Source organism: Panulirus ornatus, chromosome 65 (genome assembly GCF_036320965.1).
Source record: "Panulirus ornatus isolate Po-2019 chromosome 65, ASM3632096v1, whole genome shotgun sequence".
NCBI lineage: Eukaryota > Metazoa > Arthropoda > Malacostraca > Decapoda > Palinuridae > Panulirus > Panulirus ornatus.
The window spans coordinates 11,275,578-11,297,807 of record NC_092288.1 but is presented as its reverse complement, the minus strand read 5'-3'; the positions used below and the strand labels follow the sequence as shown (position 1 = coordinate 11,297,807).

At 38.9% G+C, this 22,230-nt stretch overlaps 1 protein-coding gene across 5 annotated transcripts in view; it reads left to right on the top strand.

The window, feature by feature from the left end:
- The first annotated feature begins 153 nt into the window (after window positions 1-153).
- The window catches only part of shi (dynamin-1 shibire), a 187,468-nt gene continuing 165,391 nt past the window's right edge, over window positions 154-22,230 (top strand). For all 5 annotated transcript variants that reach the window (XM_071657888.1, XM_071657885.1, XM_071657886.1 and 2 more), the window contains exons 1-2: window positions 154-443; window positions 10,049-10,122. In XM_071657888.1, coding sequence (XP_071513989.1) covers window positions 280-443; window positions 10,049-10,122 — 238 coding nt within the window. In that variant the 5' untranslated portion in view covers window positions 154-279. The remainder of the gene's footprint in view (window positions 444-10,048; window positions 10,123-22,230) is intronic.

Below are 22,230 nucleotides of genomic sequence, written 5' to 3'. Positions count from 1 at the left end.
TTGTTATTAATAGAGCTATCTAGAGAGAATACTGATAGGTGTGGTATAAAACATTTCATAGTGCATATAAAATGTTAAGAGTGAAAAGTATTGATTGCTTTGAGTAGTAGGAGGGGAGGGAGCGGGCGTTTCTCACTGGCTGGTGCGTTGGCGAAGGCGCAGTCGTGGCGCAGCATTGTATCGAATTTTCGAACTGTCGTACAGTCGGCTGTCTGCCATCTTCTGTGGTGATCGAATGTGAGTGACCGTGTGAGACCAGTGTGCACATAATTAACCAAAATGTCGGGGAACGTGGGGATGGAGCAGCTCATCCCCATCGTGAACAAACTGCAAGATGCCTTCACTCAGCTGGGCGTCCACATGCAGCTGGATCTGCCACAAATTGCTGTGGTTGGTGGCCAGTCAGCTGGCAAGTCCTCCGTCTTGGAGAACTTTGTTGGGCGGTAAGTGGGCAGCCATATCTCGTAAATAATTGGTTATCTGTAGGGTCATTGTGGGAAATTATGTAATTCTGGTGTCGTTTGTGCCTTAGGGTAGGTGGGAATATAGGAAAATGTTATCATTGTGGGTGTAGGCGGACGAACGGGGGGCGGATCCTATTAGTGGCTATGGCTTACCTGCCTTAATATGCTTACTGCTTCTCATATCTTCCACCACAAGGGAAGCTGGCTCCTACTCATTCATGTGAAGTGAAATATGATTATTCTCTTCTCTTATTATGATTCTCATTACAGTCAACTTTTCTCCTGTAAGATCTTTCGGTGAGTGATGTTGTGACGTCAGTGTCATGTTTTCTGATTGTTTCCATCATGCTGGTTCTGGCAGCGGCTCTGGAAGCCTCCCTCTGAACCACCACTAGGTGCTGGCAGTCTAGTGCTGAGGAACCTGTCAAGTGTACAGTATTTTTAAAGCAACAGAATTAATTAAGGATGCATTTGATTTTTGCTTCCAATGCATAACTTTAATTCCATTACAATTATATTTGTTGGCATATTTAGGTGCTATAGTATGATTTATCACATCAATTTATTTTTGATGAAGATTTATGTTTTCTTTCTCGCTACTAAAGTACAGAAATATCAGCTGATTTACTCTGGAAAAAATGAAAAAATAACTCATGAAATGATAGTGGTGTAAGATATAAAAAAATATAAGAAATATAACTCCCCTTGCATTACCTAACTAACCTTTTATGAAAAATTGTTTTTAAGGGGAGTTGATCTGAAGGTAGAAATGAGAAACTTTAGTAATTGTTTTCTTTTCTTGCACCTCTTTGTTTGTAAATCATCATCCTTCTGAAGAATAATTATTGGTCTTTTGAGATTCGTAATATGCATGCTGTGTGTGAAAAGATGATTATTAACTTTACTAAATCGAACAGTAGTGGCACCATTGCATAGAATGAATTGAGCTTTTTCACACATCTTATTAAGAACATACAAATCCCTGTCGTAAAAAGTTTATTTTTATAGAATAGGATGTTTATAAAGAAATGAAGACCAGGAAAAGTGGTAGGTTAGAAATCAAACTAATCAACCTTCCTTAATCTATGACCAAAGAACTCCAACACCACAACCTTGTCCTGCTTCAGCATGGCCCTGGACAGTGTATAGTCATCTTTCAGACTCACTAAATTTCTGAAAGTCTGCATGTTGGAAAGAGGTTCCAGTATGAATGTTTCTGTTTCAGGTTTTATTATCACCTAAAGAAAAGGTAATTTTACAGCTTTCACCCCACAGAAATTTTTTGGTCAATGATGAACCTTACCGTACTCAACTGAACCAGGGAATGAGTGTTCCTAGTCAAGGGCTTCTAAAAACACATCTATTGATTGCATATAACAGAAATTTCTTAACTTCTGTGGAGTGTAATCTGAATATATGAAAGAAAATTATTGAAAACTTCTTATACAGTAAGTAATTATAAAGAGAAGAATAATCAATTAAGGGTGTAGCTGTGCACTGAGATTAGATGTCGATACTGAGATATTTTGTTTGGCAATGGTAGGTATTCACCAGGTATGGTATATAGTAGCATTGAGACTGAAGTAAAAGTTGTGCATGATTGTTAGTATTATATATTATTAAAAAAGACAACAGTGGTGAGGGGTTAGGGATAGTAGTGATTATATGAGGTTAATAGATGTAAATGGAAAAACTGTTAAAAAAATCTGTTGAATGTGAAAACCTTACATGACCCATGTAGCTGCTGATATATATCGTGTTTCAATATGTTTGTTGAAATATAGCTAGCATATCCATTAATAAGCACTGCAACAGACTGAATGATCATTTGTGCCAGCACTTAACTTCTCCACAAGCAGCCATTCCATGTGGTTCGTGGCAGTAGAACACATTAATATTAGTATATGTCTTCACTATATCTTGACTGTTAGGGTAGTTTAGGTTGGGTTTTTGTTGGTTTTTCTTCAGGATATTATCTCACCCTTACAGAGTAGCTCCATGTTGTCCTTGCAGTTTATAACTCTCACTAGTGTTATTGTGAATTGTGTCATACTAAGCTATGACACACTAATCGCACTTCACACCATTAAGTATATACTCTAAATAGTTCACTGCTGTGAAGAACAAAGTCACTCATCCAAAGCTAATTTTGCATCATAGCTAAACTGATAATCAGCGAGAAGAGTAATGCAAACATGGTAAAATATTGGGCTAACAATAGATTGAAGAAATTCAGGTCAAGACTGAGTTATCTGAAACATTACTGAAAGTGAATATGGCCTTTGATGATAGCTGCAACAGCTTTTATTCTCTAGGGAAAGTTTGCATATCCGGTTATGGTGCATGGAAAGTATACATAAAAAAATGGTGAGGTGAGGATGATTCTGTAGATATAGCTTGGTGAAACGATTCTAGAAATCAAGAGAACCTATGAAATCCTCTTATTATGTCACCTAGCAGCTGATAGTTTAAATGCTTATTAATTTGACAAAATGTGCTTATCATGGGTCTGTTTTACATCCAGTTGCTGAGTGCTTATATGTGTGTGTTTGGAGATCATACACATTCGGACATTTGAATGCTTCTTATAATTTACTATGTAGTAAGACAGTAGATGACAATATCATAGTTATATTACACCAGTAGCAATGGAAATAAGGTAAATCCTAGTATATTTCACCTATAGCAATGAAAATAAGGTATATCCTAGTACTAGGCAAAGGTAGGTGATGTCGACATTGGTTCTGTGATGAAATTCTAGTTTGGATGTACCTTAACCTCTAAATGTTTCTTGTAATATTAGTTTACTTTGTAGAGAATATGATAGAGTGGTCCTGTATTGATTTGTGATGTTAATTTTCATCTTCCAATGATAACGGTGAGTAGGGTTGTGAAGATCAGGGAAAATAAGAGGCTAATGTAAAAGTTGAAGGTGGCGGGGAGAAGTCAGCAAAACTTATAAAAGCCTCACTTAATTTCCCTTAACTGCTAAGACTTGGCTAGATTTTATGAAGTATGGGGAAAACATACGAATATGAATAGTGAGGTATTCACAACCAGGAATTCTCCGTGTGTGTTGCACCCTATGGTCATTGGTGAAATGGTGAAGAATGTTTGCTAGAAATAGTTCATTTTGTGCTTCACTTTCTGGAATTCATTTGCATGGAAACTGCACAAACTTCCCAGCATTTGGATTTAAATGATGGACCAGACCATATTTTTCTGATGTCAAAATTTGGTACATTTTGTCTGAGGTAAGGTTTCCATAAGATTTTTTGATTTCTTCACGTGTTTTGCAGGTCTCCCTAAATGCTGAAGTACAGCTTAAGTACTGAATGCAAAGAAACACTTACAATTAAATACAAACAGAATGCAGAAGAGCTGGGGAAATAAATCTTTGAGTATATTATATATAAAGCCAGCTAGCTATAGGAAATGATGTTATGGCAAAATTTTGCTTTTATGTGATGTTATGAGAGACTTGTTGGGCGGTTGTGCCAAATGCACATCACAAGCTATTTTAGATATTTTCGCAGCAATCACCAGAACCATAAATTTCCCTCAGCTGTACACAGTAGCAGAAATAAAGGCAGAAATATTCCATTTGATTTATCATGTGAATATTGCATAACATTGTGACTGTGAATCTCGTTAAAATAAATATTACTTCGTCACATCATTAGAATGAAGAGTGCAAAACAAAGCCATAAAGATAACAGAAAAGCAGTAAATTGCCAGTAAAAGCATAAATTTCTCATTTGATAGGCTTCAGAAGCATTGCAAGTATGTATTACCAACCCTACGTTACTCCTCTAGTATTGGTTTGTATTTCACTGTTTTGGTGTTTCACCTATTTTTACTGTGAGGAACCCCATAATGCTATCCTTAGTTTTCCTTTCCAACCCTCAAAATACTTGATTTTTGAACTTTAAAAAGTACTGTAAAAAGTATTTCATCAATTGCTTTCATGGGACATGGGTTGAAATTTTTTAGATGTTTCAGCAAATTTTGTCAAAAAGGCAGCAGTAAGGCCTGAGTGTGAAGTGAGTTGCCACGGCTCGTATTTTATCATATGTAAGTCTTTTGCCTTTATCATCAGTGGGATTCACTGATAAATTGTTCATGACAGCAGAACTATAAAAGTTTGTGAAATTACCAGCTGCAACAATCAGGTACAGTTTTGTCAAAGTTAGGTGGGCAGTAGAAACACTGCCTTCAGTTTTGCTTGAAATCTTCTTCTGCCTCATCTTAATGAAGTGTCAGGGATGAGAGTCAGATATCCATAAAATCATTCTCTACACTATATAAAGGTAGATCATCATGGTCAAGTAATTCAGGATAATCTTGTGCTTAGTCCTATAAATCTAGTTAAAACCACATTAATTCCTAGAAAACTCACAAAGATATGTTGTCATTGGCATAGCTTGAGGATTAATGACAGTGGGGATAAATTAATATGCACTGCTGTTTCAGCCACCTCCTAGGCTTGGTGTGAAGTGTTGAAAAAGAGGTAAGACACTGGGTAAACATCCATCTAAAGGTGTTTAACTTGCATGAATAAACATTTAGAAACATAAAGAGGTTAATTCCACCTCTTCCTAGATCTTTGTAGCCCCTTACAGTTGTCATATCTATTGTAATTTTTCTCTGTACTTATTTGCCATTTTGTGTTTAGTGAGGGGAAACCCAGAAATGGACAGAGAACAGCCTCATTGTCTTACATCCATTCTCCACCTGTCGGTTAGAATGCACCATCACCAAAGTCTCATATCTACAGCTAAGGGATGAGTCCATTGATAGCACATTTCCCCCTGTATGCAGCATATCTCTAATTCATTGATCCCGTGCCTGCCTTACACCCTCCTTGCATGTTGAGGCCCTCATAAATCAAAGCATCTTTCACTTCAACCTTTCACATAGCCCACAGTCTCTTTCTCCTTGTTCCTTCTACTTCTAACATGCATACCCACCCAGTCAGTCTTTCGTCACTTACCCTCTTTATATTTCCAGACCATTCCAGCACATCCCCCTCAGGACTATCTTCCATGTTCTGTACCACATCATTTTTTGCTCATGGTATCATTTATTGATCGATCAACCTTCCTTACACCACATATTGTCCTCAAGCATTTTCTAAGACACACCCGAGCTAATATTTATCTTGGACCCACACCTGGCATCCATGCAGCACCACTGGGATTTCTGTACCATCAAACATAACCTTTGCTGTGACATACAGTGATGTCTCTTTGTATACATTCTCATTGCATCCAGGACTTTAACCCCCTCACCCACTCTGTGGCATACTTTAGCTTCCTTGGTTCCATCTGCTGCCTCGTACTCTCATGGTTTATAAATCTTTCCACTTCCTCTGGGTTTCCTTCACTCATACTAACACTCCAACCATCTCATCACTCCTTCCAGGTAACCTTGATAACTTTTAACTCTCTTGTTAACTTTAACTTTTTCCTCTTGCACACTCTCCCACACTCAGACACCATCTTCTACAGTTTTTCCCTTGAGTCTGCCACTAGAGCCATGTTTTCAGCAGACAGCTTCTAATCACCTCTCAGGTTTCCTCACTTGCAGCAGACTGCAGACCCACTCCTCTTGCCAAAACCTTTGCATTTACCTTTCTCAATACTCCCTCCATTAATCAGCCATGGTGACATCACACACCCTTGCTGCAGACCCACCTTCGCTTGGACCCATTCACCCACCACTCTTCCTGCTTGGGTCAGGTTTGTGCCCTAACCTAACCTAACCTAGGAAATGTTGGGCTGGTGATGGGGGTGGGGGTGAATCTTCAGGTTATCCATTAGGTCTTTTTACTGGTGAAAACAGAGTTTAAGGCTGTCCCTCATTAATCCTTTGTTGGCAGTTGCAGTAATTTTTTGTGCATTTCAAGGGGAAAGGTTCAAAATATTTTAACAAGATATCCTCTTAGGTATGTTCTCTTGATTATTTAGAATGCAATATTCTGATTGAAATAATATATGACTCAACCTGCTGGGTTATTGCTTATGATTGCTGTGCATTCTTTTACTTATGTCATTACTGGGTGTATAAGGTACTCCATGAGTTTTTCAGGCATACAAAATGAGTTGTGTAGTATTTTTGTCTTATTTTGTCGCATAGAGATGATTATTAATGATTTTACTCAAAAATAAATTACACATCAACAAAAATTATTATGTAATGTGAGGGCATAGATCTATTTTGTAAGAGTTACACATCAACAAAAATTTTTATGTAGTGTGAGGGCATAGATCTATTTTGTAAAAGTTACACATCAACAAAAATTATTATGTAGTGTGAGGGCACAGATCTTGTACAGACATCCTTGGAATTTGCATCCATGCTTTCCAGTGTATGGAATAGGTTTAGGCTGTAGTCTCTGGATGGATTGTTTTAGTTGCTGTTACAAGAATTAATGGCAATATATTTCACAGTTGTGACAGTAGCAGCTATTTCAAGAAACAACCCTTACATGAGGTTATCTGCTCCCATATGAGAGATCCTTACGTGAGCTCAGCTGCCTCTTAAGGGTTAAGTCTCAGTTGATTGTAAGAGACTGCTGTGCACACACACACACACACACACAAAAAAAAAAAAATAGAACTATTACTTTTTCCTTACAGAATATGCTAGTATGTGCCAGTGCATTATCCCTAGGTAGAAATATCTGAAAAAGTAGTATATTTTCTTATATATTGGTGTGATAGTATTTTGAATTGACCACATTGAGGTAGGCAGGCATCCTGTGTTTGAGAATTGTTTTTCTAGGTATGACTAAACAAATTTGTATACAGTACGTACTTGAATAGATGCACAATTACTTAACCTTTTAAGCTGGCATATGAAATTTCTTGGCTTTCTGAAATATGGTTGTTTTTCAAGTTAAGGGAGAAACTGTTTTCTTGAATTCGAAGAACATTGTTGAAGTATAAGAAAAGAACAGAGTAACAAGTAGAATAGGCATAACCATTCCCATAAAAAAGAAAATAGCTTCATTTGGGAGCATGTTGATGAAATAGCTGTGTGTTAAACAGTCTGTTGGTAATATATATCGACTGTCACCACCTCATTTATTTAGTGCTTTGATGAGATTGGTACTTTTTTCATATTTTTTTCTTTCATATCCTGTGTTAGCAAGGTAACATCCAGGGGCTCCAATGCTTTTCAAAGTGGGGGGCTTCAGTGAGAAATGTGTAAGGCATGTGTACAAGTAGGAAGTGAGGAAAGTTATTGGTTCCAGGTGAAGGCTGGTCTTGCAGCAGGATGTGTGATATCACCATGACTGTTTATTGTGTTTACCAGTGGCATGGTAAGAGAGTCTTAGAGATGGGAATATGCAAAATGTAAGGGATGAAGAGGTGTGGGAAGTGAGTCAGTTGTTGTTTGCTGTTGACATAGCACTAGTGGCAAATTCAAGTAATAAACTGCCATTGGTGACTGAGTTTGGGAGAGTGTGAGAAAGGAGGACATTGAGAGTAAGTGAGGAAAAAGGCAAAGTTATGTTTAGCTTTCCGCTTTTGCTACAGTGAGGCCCCCCAACTTTTTAGAAGCTGCTACTCTCTGAATATGCTGTGCCATGATCACAATCTAATTAAAATGAAAACTTTTACACTTTGTATGGAGGCCAAACTGCCAAGGCAAAGCAATTGCAACATGGAGATGAGCTCAGTAATTTCAATTTCACCCAGACCTCAAGTAGATCTGTGTTGCTTGGTAAAGGGAACCGCACGTAGATCTGTGATTCATACTTACCTGCCAACACTCGAACTTCAGCAGATCCAAGGTGGTGGCGTAAGATGCCTAAGGTTTTCTTATACAATATTTACATGCGAGCTCTTACGTTACCCCTTCAACCATGGCCTGGGGAAGATATGACATTAGACTGCTAATTATAGATGACACTGGTTAGTATTTTATTAGTAGCAATAATGAGTCCAAAGATCCAGATAATCTATTTGGTAATAAAAAGAACCAAGTGCATCAGAACAATGTAGATGAGATGGTGAAAGTCAAGGGGAAAATTAAGACATATTTCACTTGTTTCTGTGTTTTTTGTATTCTTTTATGGCATGCTTTTCTTTCAGAGGAGGAAAATTCTTTCCTCCTCTTGAAAAATGCCCAGTATTCAGAAAACCTGGGAATTTCAAATACCTGCTTAAGGTGTTAATATTAAGTGAATGAAATGGAAGGATGGAATTAATGAGATGTCAGCAACACAGTGGGAAGCCCTGCTGAGCACCAAAACACAAGAGGATTATGTTAGATGCATCACTACAAAGCACTCAAACATACAACAGACCAGTGATGGCTCATAGTAGTGTAGGTTTTGCTGTAGTTATTGAAGAATATCGCATATCAAATAATCGAAAGAATCTTACATATCTACTAAAGTATATGGTATTTAGGATGCACATTGATTAATTAAGCATTTCTTCCTGTAACTTTTCCATCCATAAATAAAAGATCTACAAACACTAGAGGATTGATAGCTCATAATAGTGTAGGTTTTGCCGTAGTTATTGAAGAAGAATATCGCATATCAAATAACCGAAAGAATCTTACATATCTACTAAAGTATGTGGTATTTAGGATGCACATTGACTAATTAAGCATTTCTTCCTTTAACTTTTCATAAATAAAATATCTACAAACACTAGAGGAGCTCATATTATTTCCATTTTTTTCCTTTTTTCTTACCTTTCATCTGAGATGCCAGTGATTGGGGCATGCTTTTGCTCATGCTATGTTGATTGCTATAAGAAATACATTGATTAAACCATTTGTGTAATAGCACAGTAAGTAACATATTTACTAAAATATTTTCTCACCTGACATTGATTTTTGGAGGTTATCTGCCCCACAACTTTGCTAAAGGCCAGCCAACCTGTAGTGTTCTCTGTTGGTCAGACTGTTGTCTGTTGAAGGCTCTGACCTGTAGGCCTACGTATCACCACATCTTGGCTGGTCTGATTTACTTTATAGATACTTATCCAGGGTGTTCTTAAATTTCTCCTGCCTGTAGTATCCCTGTCGCCTTGCAAAACCTTAAATTTCACGCAACCTGGGCAACATTCCCTTTTTCACACATCATGATAAAGATAAAAGTTCTCCCAACTTTCCAAACCTTATCTGATGGAATGTCTACTGTTATCTTCAATTTTTGGTTTTCTATTTTCATTGGTGTCTGATGGCTCAACCTCATTTTTAATGGTCTTTCCTGTATGAATCTTCCCCAGATTTTATCTTGATAGTTCATTCTTTAGCTTAAGTATGAATTTCTCAAGCTCAGCAAAAATGTTTGATGTGTAAGTCCTTAAAACGTACATTTGCTATTAAGTAATCCATTCTTTATACTGCAATTGCTGACCTAAAGGAAATTGAGAATATATCAGGACCTCATCAAAGAAAATGGCTTGGAATCATACAGATGAGTTGGAAATTTTATATTAAGATGATATGCATGTGGGTCACATAGTTTACAGTTGATGATGAATGGGAATTCATTCTAAGGTGCATGGATAATGAGGCTAAAGTGTGCTGAATGGAAATTTTTTGCTTTTTTGCAGGGATTTTCTACCTCGTGGGTCAGGCATTGTCACCCGACGACCTCTTATCCTGCAACTCATCAACCATCCACATGGTAAGTTAATTTGATAAGCTTTAAAGTGTACATTGTATTGCCGAGTCATTAGTGCACTAATAAATTCATATATATATGAGGAGTAAAATATTTTTGTTTACAAAAAGACTTCAAGTTATATATGATGTGTAGTATTTTTTCTCTTGACCTTTCCACTGTGTTAGAGTTTCCTTATTTAGGTGTTATCTATGAAAGTGATGGGAAAGAGATATGAGTCGATTGCATTGGAATTGAAAAGAATTGATAAAAGTGGTCTAGTTTAGTCCAGTTTGAACCATTAGAATAACTCTTAGGTTATGTTGAATTTCATTTCATTGTTTTGGACATTTTGAGAAAGTAAATACATACTTTTTATGTGGGCAGCTGATAATAAAGATTCACGTGACAAGTATTGCTGTGAAATGCATTAATTTAGATATTATAAGAAACATGATTTTCTTTCAAGAGAGGAGCATTTATAAATTGGAGAAAAGTGAAATATTTTTCATATAAAGAAAATACAAATGTCCTTGCATAGGAAAATTTCCTGTATGTATGATTTGCCTTGTTGAAATAAGGAGCTCTTTTATTTAAATGTTTGTGGATGGAGTTCTTGCCCATATTTATTTGAATGTTTATTGTAATGAATTGCCTTTTCATGTAAAGCTGTAAAATATTTACAGACATAAAACTAACATGGGACGTCTTTTTATCATTGTAAAAGAATGCAGGGGATCTGGAAAAACTATTAAGGAATGACAGACTCGTTATGCTGAATCTGATTACTTACACAGCATTTGAGGTATAGTATTTGTTATATCTCTATGGGTAACATACTTTACGGAAACGAATCCATCATAAAAGCATAAGAATTACACTGTTTTAACTTTGGCATCAGCAGAGATGTGAACCCATACAAACTTAGAGAAAATGTTTGTGATATGAGAATAGATGGGCTAGGAATAAATTTTGGGTAAATTCTGTTGCCTTTATTGCCGTAATAGCTTTAAGTATCAGTTCATGGACTTGTTCTCTCATTCTAACCTGATTCTTGGGAAGCAGAAGAAAACGTTCATAAACTGTGTCACATTCCATTTATGGTTACTGCTTTTACATGGTCAGTTTTGTTCTCAGAATTCTCTCGTTTCATGTGTCTCCTACTTCTCAACTATTTGCATATTGCTTTCATTATTGTTATTTCCTTCTATACTCCATTACCTTGTTGATATCGAAACCTTTTATACTTTGTTTTGTAATTTGAGGATTTAGTATACCACCTGCACAACAATAGATTCCTCAGCTGGGAGTCAGTTTTTCCATCAACGCAGCATTTTTTTAACATTGTGATGTTGGCATTCAAAATGTCAGGCTATTTTAAATGGTTCAAGTGGACTGAACAGGTCAACCCTTGGTTGAGTTGCACCGAATACAGTCGAAGAATTGATGATCTACTTTTCTCTTTGTCCATCTGATCATATCAAAGATCTCCATATTATGGTATTCATTAACCAGGGATAGAAAATGTCAAATGAACATTATACTGCTGATATATATATGAGAAGAGGGCTAAGTGAAGATATTCCCTCAAAGGCTCAGTCCTCTGTTTGTAATGCTACCTCGCTAATGCAGGAATGGCAAATAGTATATATATATATATATATATATATATATATCCCTGGGGATAGGGGATTAAGAATACTTCCCACGTATTCCCTGCATGTCGTAGAAGGGCGACTAAAAGGGGAGGGAGCGGGGGGCTGGAAATCCTCCTCTCTCGTTTTTTTTTTTTTTAATTTTCCAAAAGAAGGAACAGAGGGGGCCAGGTGAGGAGATTCCAAAAAATGTCCCAGTCCTCTGTTCTTAACGCTACCTCGCTAACGCGGGAAATGGCGAATAGTTTAAAAGAAAGAAAAATATATATGTGGAAGTCGAGAACATTATCTCGGAAAGCAAAAATGGGTATGTTTGAAGGAATAGTGGTTCCAACAATGTTGTATGGTTGCGAGGCGTGGGCTATGGATAGAGTTGTGCGCAGGAGGATGGATGTGCTGGAAATGAGATGTTTGAGGACAATGTGTGGTGTGAGGTGGTTTGATCGAGTGAGTAACGTAAGGGTAAGAGAGATGTGTGGAAATAAAAAGAGCGTGGTTGAGAGAGCAGAAGAGGGTGTTTTGAAGTGGTTTGGGCACATGGAGAGGATGAGTGAGGAAAGATTGACCAAGAGGATATATGTGTCGGAGGTGGAGGGAGCAAGGAGAAGAGGGAGACCAAATTGGAGGTGGAAAGATGGAGTGAAAAAGATTTTGTGTGATCGGGGCCTGAACATGCAGGAGGGTGAAAGGAGGGCAAGGAATAGAGTGAATTGGAGCGATGTGGTATACCGGGGTTGACGTGCTGTCAGTGGATTGAATCAAGGCATGTGAAGCGTCTGGGGTAAACCATGGAAAGCTGTGTAGGTATGTATATTTGCGTGTGTGGACGTATGTATATACATGTGTATGGGGGTGGGTTGGGCCATTTCTTTCGTCTGTTTCCTTGCGCTACCTCGCAAACGCGGGAGACAGCGACAAAGTATAAAAAAAAAAAAAATATATATATATATATATATACTGGACTCCATATGCTTCATGAAGGTTACACAGTCTGAGAAAAGTCACTTTGTCACTTTGGCCAGGCTATATCATAGGGAGTACAAGCCCATTAAAGGACTTTCACTTCTAAGGAGCTCTCCTTTCCCTGCAGCTTTTTATTGCAGGAGCCACTTGGAAAAGCTCTTGAGTAACACATGACTTTCTTAGAAAGATGTCTCGAGGTAATCGCGGGAGACAGCGACAAAGTATAAAAAAAAAATATATATATATATATATATATATATATATATATATATATATATATATATATATATATATATTTATTTATTTTTTTATTATACTTTGTCACTGTCTCCCACGTTAGCGAGGTAGTGCAAGGAAACAGACGAAAGAATGGCCCAACCCGCTCACATACACATGTATATACATACACGTCCACACACACACATATATGTACCTATACATTTCAATGTATACACACACACACACACACACACACACACACACACACACATATATATATATATATATATATATATATATATATATATATTTTTTTTTTTTTCATACTATTCGCCATGTCCCGCGATAGCGAGGTAGCGTTAAGAACAGAGGACTGGGCCTTTGAGGGAATATCCTCACCTGGCCCTCTTCTCTGTTCCTTCTTTTGGAAAATTAAAAAAAAAAAACGAGAGGGGAGGATTTCCAGCCCCCCGCTCCCTTCCCTTTTAGTCGCCTTCTACGACACGCAGGGAATACGTGGGAAGTATTCTTTCTCCCCTATCCCCAGGGAATATATATATATATATATATATATATATATATATATATATTTTTTTTTGTCGCTGTCTCCCGCGTATATAAATTATACATGACAGCTACACGCTGAGTGTAAACGAATGTGGCCTTTGTTGTCTTTTCCTAGCGCTGCCTCGCGCACATGCGGGGGGAAGGTGGTTGTTATTTTATGTGTGGCGGGGTGGTGACGGAATGAATAAGGGCAGACAGTATGAATTATGTACATATATATATATTTTTTTTTCTCTTTTAAACTATTCGCCATTTCCCGCGTTAGCGAGGTAGCGTTAAGAACAGAGGACTGGGCCTTTTTTGGAATATCCTCACCTGGCCCCCCTCTGCTCCTTCTTTTGGAAAATTAAAAAAAAAAAAAAGAAACGAGAGGGGAGGATTTCCAGCCCCCCGCTCCCTCCCCTTTTAGTCGCCTTCTACGACACGCAGGGAATACGTGGGAAGTATTCTTAATCCCCTATCCCCAGGGATAATATATATATATATATATATATATATATATATATATATATATATATATATATATATATATGTATATATATAAATATGAAAAATGTGTGGAAGTCGAGAACATTATCCCGGAAAGCAAAAATGGGTATGTTTGAAGGAATAGTGGTTCCAACAATGTTGTATGGTTGCGAGGCGTGGGCTATGGATAGAGTTGTGCGCAGGAGGATGGATGTGCTGGAAATGAGATGTTTGAGGACAATGTGTGGTGTGAGGTGGTTTGATCGAGTAAGTAACGTAAGGGTAAGAGAGATGTGTGGAAATAAAAAGAGCGTGGTTGAGAGAGCAGAAGAGGGTGTTTTGAAATGGTTTGGGCACATGGAGAGAATGAGTGAGGAAAGATTGACCAAGAGGATATATGTGTCGGAGGTGGAGGGAACGAGGAGAAGAGGGAGACCAAATTGGAGGTGGAAAGATGGAGTGAAAAGGATTTTGTGTGATCGGGGCCTGAACATGCAGGAGGGTGAAAGGAGGGCAAGAAATAGAGCGAATTGGGGTGATGTGGTATACAGGGGTTGACGTGCTGTCAGTGGATTGAACCAAGGCATGTGAAGCGTCCGGGGTAAACCATGGAAAGCTGTGTAGGTATGTATATTTCCGTGTGTGGACGTGTGTATGTACATGTGTATGGGGGGGGGGGGGCCATTTCTTTCGTCTGTTTCCTTGCGCTACCTCGCAAACGCGGGAGACAGCGACAAAGTATAAAAAAAAAAAAAAAAAAATATATATATATATATATATATATATATATATATATATATATATATATATATATATATATATATATATATATATATGCGTGTGTGTGTGTGTGTGTATATATGTATGCATACGTTGAGATGTATGGGTATGTATATGTGCGTGTGTGGACGTGTATGTATATACATGTGTATGTGGGTGGGTTGGGCCATTCTTTCGTCTGTTTCCTTGCGCTACCTCGCTAACGCGGGAGACAGCGACAAAGTATAATATATATATATATATATATATATATATATATATATATATATATATATATATATATATATATATATATATATTGTGTGTGTGTGTGTCATTCAGGTGATTATACAATTCTTGAAGCTGCTCAGCCTTGTTAAAAGGGTCCTACGGATTGAAGAATCTGTGAAAAGTGAGGTCGTTATCTTGAAGGGCAAAAATGGTTATGTTTGTCAGTATAGTAGTCCCAACGATGTTATAAGGATGGGAGGCATGGGCGATAGATGAGGATGTACAGAGGAGGGTGGATTTGTTGGAAGTGAAATGTTTGATGATTGTGGTGTGAGATGATGTTTGGTCGGATGAGTAATAAAAGGGCAAAAAAGGGTTGTGGTTATAAAACGAGTGTGGTTGGTAAAGCTGAAGAGGATGTGTTGGAATGGGTTGTACATTAGAGCATTAGTGAGGAGAGATTGACAAAGAGGATATATGTGTCAAAAGTGGATGGGACAAGAAGGGAGTCCAAATTGGCGATGGAAGTACGGAGTGATAAAGATTTTGAGTGGTGGGGCCTGGACGTACAGGAGGGTGAAAGGACTCAGGAGTTAACGGAATAACAGTGCATTGAAACGATGCAGTATACGAGGGTCGATGTGAAGCTCCCAGGGGAAACCACGGAAAGGTCTGTATGGCCTTGTTTTGAAGTGGAAGCTGTGGTTTTGGTGCAGTGGACATGACAGAAAGTGATTGGATGTGAGCGACTGCGTCTTCGTCTGTTCATAGCGCAACCTTGCTGACACAGAAAACAGTGAACAAGAGAGCATATATATATATATATATATATATATATATATATATATATATATATTATATTTTTATTTATTATACTTTGTTGCTGTCTCCCGCGTTAGCGAGGTAGCGCAAGAAAACACGAAAGAATGGCCCAACCCACCCACATACACTTGTATATACATACACGTCCACACACGCACATATACATACCTATACATATCAACGTATGCACCCACAGACATATACATACATACCCATGTACATAATTCATACTGTCTGCCCTTATTCATTTCCGTCGCCACCCCGCCACACATGAAATAACAACCCCCTCCTCCTTCATGTGCGCGAGGTAGCGATAGGAAAAGACAACAAAGGCCACATTCGTTCACACTCAGTCTCTAGCTGTCACATATAATGCACCGAAACCACACCTCCCTTTCCACATCCAGGCCCCACAGAACTTTCCATGGTTTACCCCAGACGCTTCACAAGCCCTGGTTCAATCCATTGACAGCACGTCGACCCGGTATACCACGTCGTTCGAATTCACTCTTCCTTGCTCGCCTTTCACCCTCCTGCATGTTCGGGCCCCGATCACTCAAAATTTTTTTCACTCCATCTTTCCACCTCCAATTTGGTCTCCCACTTCTCCTCGTTCCCTCCACCTCTGATACATATGTCCTCTATGTCACTCTTTCCTCACTCATTCTCTTAATGTGACCAAACCATTTCAAAACACCCTCTTCTGCTATCTCAACCACACTCTTTTTATTACCACACATCTCTCTTACCCTTTCATTACTTACTCGATCAAACCAACTCACACCACATATTGTCCTCAAACATCTCATTTCCAGCACATCCACCCTCCTCCGTACAACTCTATCTATAGCCCACGCCTCGCACCCATATGATATTGTTGGAACCGCTGTTCCTTCAAACATACCTACCCATTTTTGCATTCCAAGACAACGTTCTCGACTTCCACACTTTCTTCAACGCTCCCAGAACTTTCGACCCCTCCGCCACCCTATGATTCACCTCCGCTTCCATGGTTCCATCCTCTGCCATATCCACTCCCAGATATCTCCAACACTTCACTTCCTCCAGTTTTTTTCTATTCAAACTTACCTCCCAGTTGACTTGTCCCTCAACTCTACTGTACCTAATAACCTTGCTGTGTGGATCAGTTGTTTGCTTTGAAGAATGTATGTGAGAAATACTTAGAAAAGCAAATGGATTTGTATGTAGCATTTATGGATCTGGAGAAGGCATATGATAGAGTTGATAGATGCTCTGTGGAAGGTATTAAGAATATATGGTGTGGGAGGAAAGTTGTTAGAAGCAGTGAAAAGTTTTGATCGAGGATGTGAGGCATGTGTACGTGTAGGAAGAGAGGAAAGTAATTGGTTCTCAGTGTATGTTGGTTTGCTGCAGGGGTGCATGATGTCTCCATGGTTGTTTAATTTGTTTATGGTTGGGGTTGTTAGGGAGGTGAATGCAAGAGTTTTGGAAAGAGGGGCAAGTATGAAGTCTGTTGGGGATGAGAGAGCTTGGGAAGTGAGTCAGTTGTTGTTCGCTGATGATACAGCGCTGGTGGCTGATTCATGTGAGAAACTGCAGAAGCTGGTGACTGAGTTTGGTAAAGTGTGTGAAAGAAGAAAGTTAAGAGTAAATGTGAATAAGAGCAAGGTTATTAGGTACGGTAGGGTTGAGGGTCAAGTCATTTGGGAGGTGAGTTTGAATGGAGAAAAACTGGAGGAAGTGAAGTGTTTTAGATATCTGGGAGTGGATCTGGCAGCGGATGGAACCATGGAAGCGGAAGTGGATCATAGGGTGGGGGAGGGGGCGAAAATTCTGGGAGCCTTGAAGAATGTGTGGAAGTCGAGAACATTATCTCGGAAAGCAAAAATGGGTATGTTTGAAGGAATAGTGGTTCCAACAATGTTGTATGGTTGCGAGGCGTGGGCTATGGATAGAGTTGTGCGCAGGAGGATGGATGTGCTGGAAATGAGATGTTTGAGGACAATGTGTGGTGTGAGGTGGTTTGATCGAGTAAGTAACGTAAGGGTAAGAGAGATGTGTGGAAATAAAAAGAGCGTGGTTGAGAGAGCAGAAGAGGGTGTTTTGAAATGGTTTGGGCACATGGAGAGAATGAGTGAGGAAAGATTGACCAAGAGGATATATGTGTCGGAGGTGGAGGGAACGAGGAGAAGAGGGAGACCAAATTGGAGGTGGAAAGATGGAGTGAAAAAGATTTTGTGTGATCGGGGCCTGAACATGCAGGAGGGTGAAAGGAGGGCAAGGAATAGAGTGAATTGGAGCGATGTGGTATACCGTGGTTGACGTGCTGTCAGTGGATTGAATCAAGGCATGTGAAGCGTCTGGGGTAAACCATGGAAAGCTGTGTAGGTATGTATATTTGCGTGTGTGGACGTATGTATATACATGTGTATGGGGGTGGGTTGGGCCATTTCTTTCGTCTGTTTCCTTGCGCTACCTCGCAAACGCGGGAGACAGCGACAAAGCAAAAAAAAAAAAAATATATATATATATATATATATATATATAATATAATATAATAAAATATATATAATATAATATGATAAAATATATATTATATATATATATATATATTTTTTATCCTACTATTCGCCATTTCCCTCGTTAGCGAGGTGGCGTTAAGAAGAGGACTGGGCTTTTGAGGGAATATCCTCCCTTGGCCCCTTTCTCTTTTCCTTCTTTTGGAAGATTTAGAAACGAGAGGGAAGGATTTCCAGCCCCCGCTCCCTATCCTTATAGCCGCCTTGTACGACACGCAGGGAATACGTGGGAAGTATTCTTTCTCTCCTATCACAAGGGATGATATATATATATATATATATATATATATATATATATATATATATATATATATATAATATGATATAATATAATATATGAAACGTAAGCCTGGTATCCAGTTTATCGACCTACGTGTGGGGAAGGTTGAGCAGCTGGGTTGACCAGACCGATTGCGACAGCCAGGATTCTATCCTATGCCCTAGACCCCGGGAGGCCCATGAATGCATCACGCTTAATAACCCCAGTATCTCTTTTATGGGGCGCCTACAGCGTCATGGCTGCGCTACAGTCACTAGCAGCGAGAGTGCCAAGAACATTTAAAGAAAAAGCCCCATTCACTCATATATATATATATATATATATATATATATATATATATATATATATATATATATATATATATAAGGATAATTTGCGGAAAGTTAAGCTATATCAATCGGGAAGGTTTTGTACTCAGTAAAGACCTTCCCGATTTTTTTTTTTTTAAGCCAGTATGGTATCAATAAACTAGGTTTATTGACCACGAGTTGTTCAGGTATGAGTCGAGTTGAAATTTTAGACTATGGGAAGTATGTGGCAATATATATTTTTCATCTAGGGTATTTTATTATTTAGAATCTAGTGCTTGCATAATGCCTAGAAAGGTATTTTGATAATTTTTATTTCACACACACACGGTATGGAGTATTCATTATTAATGTAATGCCCCTTTTATTACATATGTAATGCTATTGACAACACAAATGTGTTTAATTTTAGTAACGGCTAGGCTCTTGTTCTGGCGAGGACACATCTCTGTTGAAGGTTACTGCTGTAGTATCTACATGAATACTAGATGATTTAAAAACATGAGGAGAAGGTCCCATGAATTCTTGAAAGATACGTTTTGTTTCATTCATATTTTCTGGTGTTGGCGTTTGGATGGGCGAGTTGCGTCATGGTGTAGCACGTAGCCTTGCCTCACGTCATGGGGTGAGTCAGCCACTTGGTGTGTTGGTGTGCGGGAAGTAGTCGCCTGTACCGTGCTACCGCAACCGGGAGAAAAGATGTCAAGTGAGGCCCCTCAGAAATAGAAAACTCCCCTTTATATCGACATCGTTTTTGTTTTAAGCTATTCTTGTAAATGATTTTTTTATTTGTCTTTTCTCTCTATGTTATTACCTGTTTGTAACATATGGGGAGTTCACCACGTGTGGGGACCATCTCTTGAATTTTCTCTTTATCATACACGTGTGTGTGTTTACGCTATCATAGAATTTCTTTCAGCATATATTTTCATTTGCCTCACCTATGCTACAGATATGTAGCAAGTTGTAATACAACTATTTGAAGATGTTGATACTCTTAATGTAGCCGATATTCAAGCATTCGAACACTGTCATGTCCTATTGCGCGCACACCGTGAATATGTTAAGCTTGGTATTTGTTGTAGATACTTCTCTACTCTTGTGCTGACTGGTTACTATCTAATGGAAATGTTCTGCAGTAATTGTTTGCACAACGATATGAACAGGTTGTAGGTGGTAGTATATTTACCGGTACCGGAAGCTGAAACAAGGAGATAGTATCTCTGTGAAGGATGTAACACGACCTTGAAAGTGGCAGCGACCGAACTACCTTGATACTAGTTCACATCGGCTCTTTAATAGACATTTTTCGTCACATGTCTCTATCCCTCGTTTTCCTTTGCCCGTATGCCATCAGGCTATTTAGGTGGTGCCAGATCGATCATTGGTGGCTTGATGTGATGATAAGCAGAGAGAGAGAAAGAGCCTCCAAGTACACGCTATCTATTTCTGGGTAACTTTGAATTTGCGATGTTGGAAAATTATTAATGTATGTTGATTTGCCAGGTCTTTGGAATGTTTCTTGTACCTTTAGTCATTGACATGATTGATGTGATTATGCATCGACGTGTATTACCAGTAACGAACGTTTTTGCATAAAATGGTGTTTTCTATTTGATAATTTAAAGATATTAAGTATATTAAATGATTGATGTGCATGGCATGGAGACTTCATATACGTGCATTTAACCTTTAGTATATGTAAGTTTGCTGTTATCCATCCCAAGCACCTTTAACCAACACCAGATATATATTCAAAGGAGTCTTAATTTTGTCAGCTCGAGCAGCAGATACAGGTGCCCAAACTGTATGGCTTATGACCACACAGCTTCTCAATAAGTAAAACTGCTTTTGTCTCCGTCCCCTGGACAGCATAGTTGTGTGATCAGAGCTTGTAGGAAATGACTTTATGTATTGTCTGGCTTAGGAAGCGCTGAGTGGCGTGGAGTTCTCTGTAGAGAGGGAAGGGAATAGCGATTTAGATCCGGCATGGTTTTTACATGTTTCATCGTTTGGGTTGCGTAACTGGGGTCATGGATTTCCACTACATGATTTTGATTAGTATAACTTTTCGGAAGTACATTAAGAAAACATGTTTTTAACCGTATTATGTATAATTGAACCTACCATGGTTTTAAAAATCGCGTGATTTTCGAATGGTTGTAGAATTCCCAGCTTGAGCACGACGGTACGACCCCTTTAGGGCAGGTTGAGTGACGGTATCATAGCTGCATCATATCGTCATGCTCAAGGGTCATACGGTAGTGCGGTTACGCAGTGTTCAAGACAGCGTGCAGTATGCTGGTATTGCCAGGGATTATGCTCGCAAAATGTTTTTTCTTCACATAACTTTTGCATTTATCTTTAAACAGCTGGCACGATTTTGTAGCATTTGCTTCTTTCCTATGCAGGTCAGCACCGTTTGTCTCGCTCTGAGACAACCTGGCTGGAGACCTTAAGCCCCAACGTTTATAGAGCTGTACGGCTCTTGCAGCGTAATCCCGGAAGCCCGTGAAGTTAACCATACCGCGGACGTCATTTAAGCGCATTTCGCAAAGCTTTCGACAAGCTTGTTGATGGCTTAGTGGGTCACTATATGGCCGGAGGGAATGATTAGGAAAGTAGGTTGATGGCTTTCCTTAACAGATCGGGCACAGAGCTTAGTAAAGACGAGGTAAGACCTAATTTATCTCCCATGAAAAGGTCGATGCCATGTAACAGATCGATGAGGGATGCGACTGTTATGTAGGTATATTGGGCTTCGGCCTCCAACTGCTTGACTGAGTAGGGTTTTGTTGTGGACCGAAACTATCGTAATTTATACAAAAGGTAAGGACGCAGTGAGCTATAGAGGTAGAAAAGCATATGAAATAGAACCATTGTAAGGTATACTTTAGGTAAGACCCAGCAGATGGCTGTAGAGGTAGAAAACCATATGAAATAGAACCATCGAAAGGTATACTTTAGGTAAGACCCAGCAGATGTAGGGCTAGAATACTTCCCAAACATCGTAAGATGTACGCACGTATGGTAAGGTAAGGTGCCAGACTCGGCTGTAGGGTTACACAAGACCTCCGGAACCATTGCAAGATGGTTAAGGTATACCCCAGAGAACTTTACTGCCCGTCATCCTTTATTCTTCCTTACTCTGGCCTAGACAGGCAAAAACAGCGTTTTTACTCTGTATCGTCTCCCGCGAACGAAAAGAAATAGCGTGGGAGTCGATAGTGAAAACACGACCTTTAATTGGCAGAAGGTTCCTCTTCCAATTTTGCTTTGAAAATCAAGGCATGAAGTAA